This window comes from Sphaeroforma arctica (assembly GCF_001186125.1).
Source record: "Sphaeroforma arctica JP610 unplaced genomic scaffold supercont1.599, whole genome shotgun sequence".
Taxonomy (NCBI): Eukaryota; class Ichthyosporea; order Ichthyophonida; genus Sphaeroforma; species Sphaeroforma arctica.
The window spans coordinates 17,773-24,485 of record NW_014039959.1 but is presented as its reverse complement, the minus strand read 5'-3'; the positions used below and the strand labels follow the sequence as shown (position 1 = coordinate 24,485).

Sequence of the window (6,713 nt, the reverse complement as noted above, 5' to 3'; positions counted from 1 at the left end):
AATCTAGGCATGAAATCGGCTTCTTGGAATGACGGTATATAACGACAAATGCAGTAAATTCTACCAAATACCCCCTTCTTTACGTCTCATATCATCTTTTATCTATAGACACTTTCGTTCTATCAACTTAGGGACGTACTCGGTCAGCATTAGATTCCTTCAAGATGAAAACTTCAACTTATCAAGCTTAGCCTCTCGTTTGAGTCTTTCTATTATATTGTTACCTTCACGCAACTGTTCACCACCCCTTTTCGTGCACTCTTTGTCCACAACCCCTTAACACTCGTTGCTTACGGGTCCTGTCATGCCCCATGTTGCTATTGTACACCATCATTGTCCCTCTACATACTTGCAGCCTTCTTCATTCTCATATCCTTTATATCCATACTTTCATATTTGTATCATGTGCCCTTGTTGTAAATGCTCATTTCCCTATACCGTTTATATTCTCCTTGATCTGCATAGTAACGGCGGCCATGTCGCTGGCAAATACTGTCAAGTCTTCTCTGGGACCCGTCGGTTTAGACAAGATGTTGGTGGACGATGTTGGGGTACGTTTATGCCTTATTGCTTGGTGTATCTATAGTTAACGATGTTGGGGTAAATGTATGCCTTAATCCGTGCTATATATATACATATCTGTGTATGTACGTATATATATATACATATATATATATTTGTATCTATGGCTATGCATATGTATATACTAATCGTTATAATCATTTATATGTTGTTTTGTAAGTTAAGATTTGTACAGTATGTAACTTTTACTATACCATCCATCGCTAATGCTCAAAAGTGTCCTTCGCTCTTCTTGTATGCGATCTTCCCTGCTTGTGGCACACTTGTGAGTAGTCTGCGGGTAGCTTTCTGTTACACTAATACACTACCAATATTATACAAAACGTCTATTTTCGTGTTCTCATGAATCCATATTATTTCCCTAAATGATTGGATTCATTATAACCCACGGGGCCCTTAATCATTCACAACCTAAACATATAGGAGAATAACACGCGCTAAGGACATATTGACACATCTGCCGAACACGCCCACTCCCACCACAGGATGTCACCATCACCAACGACGGCGCTACAATCCTCTCACTGCTCGAAGTAGAGCACCCTGCGGCCAAAGTGCTTGTCGAGTTGGCTGGACTCCAGGACTCCGAGGTGGGGGATGGCACTACCTCAGTAGTGATCTTGGCTGCGGAGCTACTCAAAAATGCGGGAGAACTAGTAGACCAGAAGATCCACCCCACAGCTGTGATTGCGGGGTATTTACTGGCTATGAAACAGGTAGGAATGTGAGAGGAATGTGATGTCTTTCATTTTGATTGGTTGGTGGCACTAGAGTTAGCTCGTAGTAGAGGACCAATAATTTCTCTTGATCAGTCGCCGTGTTTGCGGGTAGTTCACTGGCTATGGTATAGAGGAGAAAGTGAACGGAGTGTGATGTTTTTCATTTTATTGGTCAGTGCCACTAGAGTTAGTTCGTACTAGAGGACCAATAGTTACTTTTGCAATTTGATCAATCGCCGTGTTTGCGGGTATTTTACTGGGAATGTATATGGGAGGTGACTCTGGGCATGATTGGGTTCTACCTTCCGACCTGCTTTGTTGGAGTAGATGAATTGAGTCGTTTTAGAGCTGTGATGGCTGGTTTGGTTTGGGCTAATGATGGTCAGTAGTTGACTACGTTAAGTCATTGAATATATATACATATATATACTTAAGCACAAGTGTTTTGTGATATCTTCTCGCTCACGTACACGTACACGAACGAACCGACACTTCCCAAGTCGTATAATCATACTTATCGTACACGAACGAACCGACACTTCCCAAGTCGTATAATCATACTTATCATACACACACCACCTGCTTCACACATATCAGTTGCATAAATTTTGAAATATGCACTTTACACAAACCAATTGCCCACATATCGATATATGCACTGAGCACATCTACCACATTCCCATACTCGTACTAATCACACGCATACTGGTACCACCTCAGGCTCAAAAGTTCACCCAGACATACTCGTACTAACTACACACGTACTAGTCACACACGTACTGGTACCACCTCAAGCACAAAAGTTCATCCAGACATACTCGTACTAATCACACACGTGCTGGTATCACCTCAGGCACAAAAGTTCATCCAGACATACTCGTACTAATCACACGCGTACTGTACCACCTCAGGCACAAAAGTTCATCCAGAAAGAGATGACACTCCTAACTGAAGACCTGGGGCGTGATAGTCTCATCAACTGTGCTAAGACCAGCATGTACTCCAAGATCATTGGCACAGACATGGACTTCTTCTCCGAGATTGTCGTAGACGCCATGCTGGCCACCAAGCGTGTAAATGCCAAGGGTATGTGGGTTGTTGTAGAGATTATCGTAGACGCCATGCTGGCCACCAAGCGTGTAAATGTCAAGGGTATGTGGGTTCGTGGGCTGTTGTAGACTATTTGACTGATAGTCTATTGTCCGAGGAAATGGGTGTCATGGCCAAGAGTGTGTATATAAAGACTTTGTATCTCTCTTTCTCGGAGACGGTGGCGGAAGCGGTTCGAATTAATAAACGGTCCGAGTTAATGCATATGTGTGTGTGTGTGATTCAAAGTAGCGACAAACTTGTGCGGGTGTATTTTTAAGCATGCTGACATGCTTTGTCTCTGCGTATCTTTAAGCATGCTGACATGCTTTGGCTCTCTGTCCATATTCAAGCATGCTGACATGCTTTGGCTCTCTGTCTATATTCAAGCATGCTGACATACTTCGCCTCAGCGTGTATTTTTAAGCGTACTGACATGCTTTGCCTCTGTGTGTATATATAGTGCTTGTGGCAATGCATACGGTATGTGCGGATACCAGTCATGTATAACCTCGAGTGAGTGCGTTGTGGTGCAAAGGTTTGTCCGAAGGCTTATCTTTATGCGTACACACAAGCCAGGCTAGTGTCTGCACAACTACACGTCCCCGACTTATGCGCACACGTTCCCGTGTGCACACTCAGATATATGGACGTAATACAGTATGTACACATACATATGAATTCATACAATATGTACACATACATATGGACGTACACAGGAAATGTCAAGTGTCCCGTGGGCGCCGTAAATGTGCTGAAAGCTCATGGAGCTCGGGCCAAGGATACCAGACTCGTGCATGGATACGCTCTCAACTGCACAATAGCATCGCAGGCGATGGTAAAGAGTGTCACAGACGCCAAAATTGTTTGTCTGGATGTCAATCTGCAGAAGCAGAAGCTGGCTTTGGGTGTACAAGTACAGGTATGTGTGTGTCTACGTATGGTCATATCTATATTTGTGCATGTGATGGAAAATGATATATAAACTCGAAGTTTCATGGGTGTATTTAGCGTCTAGTTATATGTGTGCGACAATATCATCACACACACATATATATATGTGTGTGTGCACATGTTTGTATACGTATTATGTTTGTTTGTTTGCTCATTGAAAGCACTGACTTCCTATAATGTATAACAATGTATGAAATATTGTATACTAACGGACTACGAAACGTATTGGGGTGTAGGTCAGCGACGCTCACGAGCTGGAGAAGATCAAAGACAGAGAAAGCGAGATCAACCGCATGCGTGCAGAGATGATCCTTGCTACCGGTGCCAACGTAGTACTGACTACCAAGGGTACGTGTATGCATTATGTTGTTTCAGTGCGATTCGGTATGCTGGCTATAAGTACATGTCTGCCCTGTCGCTGTATGTGCACGTACTCGTATATCTCCATTTCAATGTACGTATATTTACATTGGTGTATACAAGTGTAGTGTCTATGGGCGCCAACGTAGTCATGACTGTCAATGCCGTGTGTGTGGACGATTTTGCATGAATGTGGTTCTTGTGCATGTGTATATGAGTGCGCAGTGTAGTGTTCAAGGGCACCAACGTAGTACTGACTACCAACGGTATGTGCGTGTCTAATTCTGCTTGTGGCCTGCCTATGTATGTTTGTGTGTGCTTCGCAGCCTCGATTATCAGACGTAATACCTGTGCGAAATGGTAGCTACTTACCTTTCCTTTTGTATGTACTATATTGGATGCAAACTATAGCAATAGCTATCATACTTGATAGTTTTGGGATGCAGTATCCCTAAGCACCTCGGTTGTGACTACCGTGGACACCACACATCCCATACTCCCGAACTGACCTCATCCCCACACACACATACATACATACACAGGCATCGATGATGAGGTGTGTAAGCTGATGATCGCCCGAGGTGTTATGGGTATCCGTCGGTGCAAGAAGGAGGATCTGAAGCGCATCGCCCGCATCACAGGCGCAACGCTCATCAGTTCGCTTGCGGATATGGAGGGAGACGAGTCCTTCGATGCCTCCAGTCTGGGCTATGCCGAGAGTGTGGCACAGGAGCGTATCTCTGACGACGAGTTGATTATCATCAAGGGCACCAAGGTAATTTATCTGTCTTATGTGGATATAGAGGTAGATCTAGTAAGGGTGTTGATAAATGGGTAGGCGTATTCGCATGGATGTGAATGTAGAGGCGGACAGGTGCTTCCACTGGAACTGTGGGGCAAGAATGTATCCCTGAATATTGATAGATACTATTTAATATATTCAGACATATATATGTATATATATATATATGCATTTGTACTTATACTTGGATCTAATGTATGTATATATATGAATTGAATAAATACATACATGCTTGCATGCCAATACACGCGCACACGCACGCACACTTATCATCACGTACTCGGTTACATCTATTATCTCCTTGTATTACACATCCAAACACTCATGCATACATCCGCGCATACATGCATTTAACACCTCGTTCGCTTCCTGTGCCACTCTTCCAGGCCTATTCCTCCGCATCCATCATCCTGCGCGGCGCCAACGACTTCATGTGCGACGAGATGGAGCGTGCCGTGCACGACAGTCTGTGTGTGGTTCGTGGAGTGATTGAGAGTGGTAAGGTGGTCCCGGGTGGGGGTGCTGTGGAGGCTGCCCTGTCTCTGCACTTGGAGAACTATGCGCTGTCTCTGGAGTCGCGCTCGCAGATTGCCATTGCTGCGTTTGCCAAGGCGATGCTGGTGATCCCCAAGACCTTGTGTGTAAATGCGGCGAAGGACACGGTTGAGTTGGTGTCGCAGTTGCGAGCGGCGCATAACACGGCACAACAAGCCAGGTATGCATGACGATATAATATCTATCTATCTATATATATATATATGTTCTTGTGCCAGTATATGTGGTAGTGTTCTAGTGTAAGTCGAAATGTTAATAGATTTCTGTGATAGTTCCGTAGCGTAATCCGTCAGGATCAGACGGCCGTTGTTGTATATGTGTAAGAGAGTCTGGATTATATAGATTTCAAGTGATCTTTGATTCATTTATGTGCAAAAGCCCATCCAAGATGCTCCCACTGAAACCGGAATGTACCTGAAATGGCTGCAACTAGATTATATCAACACTTTTCATCACCTTTAACTCGGCCAACATGTCAGTTTTGCTCTCGCGCCTTCTGTCCATCTTTAAGATCATAACTCACACCCCAGAAAAGCGAAACTGAATCTCAAAAAGGTCGAACTAGACCTAATATAAAAAAAATCCCAATATCACTAACTCGTCCCAAACCCCCCCCCCCCCCCCCTTAAAATCCTCTTTGTACCGCCCTCTTCTATCCCTGTCGTCAAGGTTACAAGATACCCCCAGCGAGGCAGACCTAAACCTCAAATGGATTGGACTGGACCTGCACAAGGGCGAGACTCGGGACAACGTCGCCGCAGGTATTCTCGAGCCTGCTCAGTCGAAGATCAAGAGTATCAAGTTTGCCACTGAGGCCGCTATCACCATTCTGCGTATTGACGAGGCTATTCGAATTCAGGTACGAAAGGAGCCTAAGCCGTGTGTGGGCGGCTATAGACGTGTTGGTGGTGTTTGTGCGTAGGCATATACCTAGCTACCGAGTTTGGTGGGTGTGTACTTATTCCTCATGTGCTTAATTCGGAAGCGTGTACACAAGCTCTCGTCCTGGGTCCTGTTAAGTTACCACTGTGTAAGTATGTGTTGGTGTTTTGTCTGTGAACGATTGAACAAACACTTTCTCCTTCTATCAGGTGGGTACGAGGTAGTGTTTAGTCTCGTGTCCGAATGTTCATCTCAACCACGTTACAAACCTCACGACACTGATCTTTACTTTGAGTTAACCTCACATCACTCATCTTCACTTTGCGCTCATTGATTATACAACAGCCCACGCCGAGTGCAGACGATGACCCTCACTCTTACGAGAAGGCCATGGCACGCGGGCAGCTTTAGGGCTAAGCCAATCAAATGCGAGTGAATGTAAGTGACCACCGCTCACATTGGGGTACACGTTGACTCGCTGTCCGCCCGCAATCGGCATCTTCTGCGTATGAAAAGTTTGTCCTCACAAGTGGCGTTTGTTCCTTGCATATCCCATGTCATCCCTTGACACTTACACTATGCCTAATATACACAGCGCATTCGGCTATTGCATGGGCGTGTGTATGTTGTTGTTCTACGTATGTCCCATGTTATCCCTTGACGCTTACACTATGCCCATATAATATACACAGCTCACTCGGCTATTGCATGGGCGTGTGTATGTTGTTGTTCTACGTATATCTCATGTTATCCCTTGACGCTTACACTAT

General features: G+C 44.7%; 1 protein-coding gene across 1 annotated transcript in view; it reads left to right on the top strand.

Annotated features, from left to right (window-relative positions):
• The first annotated feature begins 465 nt into the window (after positions 1 to 465).
• SARC_07497 (T-complex protein 1 subunit alpha) overlaps positions 466 to 6,713 on the top strand; it is a 7,057-nt gene continuing 809 nt past the window's right edge. Inside the window, exons 1-9 of the mRNA XM_014298561.1 lie at positions 466 to 551; positions 1,068 to 1,298; positions 2,213 to 2,387; positions 3,110 to 3,312; positions 3,581 to 3,692; positions 4,247 to 4,479; positions 4,893 to 5,221; positions 5,731 to 5,920; positions 6,289 to 6,381. Coding sequence (XP_014154036.1) covers positions 477 to 551; positions 1,068 to 1,298; positions 2,213 to 2,387; positions 3,110 to 3,312; positions 3,581 to 3,692; positions 4,247 to 4,479; positions 4,893 to 5,221; positions 5,731 to 5,920; positions 6,289 to 6,354 — 1,614 coding nt within the window. The 5' untranslated portion in view covers positions 466 to 476 and the 3' untranslated portion in view covers positions 6,355 to 6,381. The remainder of the gene's footprint in view (positions 552 to 1,067; positions 1,299 to 2,212; positions 2,388 to 3,109; positions 3,313 to 3,580; positions 3,693 to 4,246; positions 4,480 to 4,892; positions 5,222 to 5,730; positions 5,921 to 6,288; positions 6,382 to 6,713) is intronic.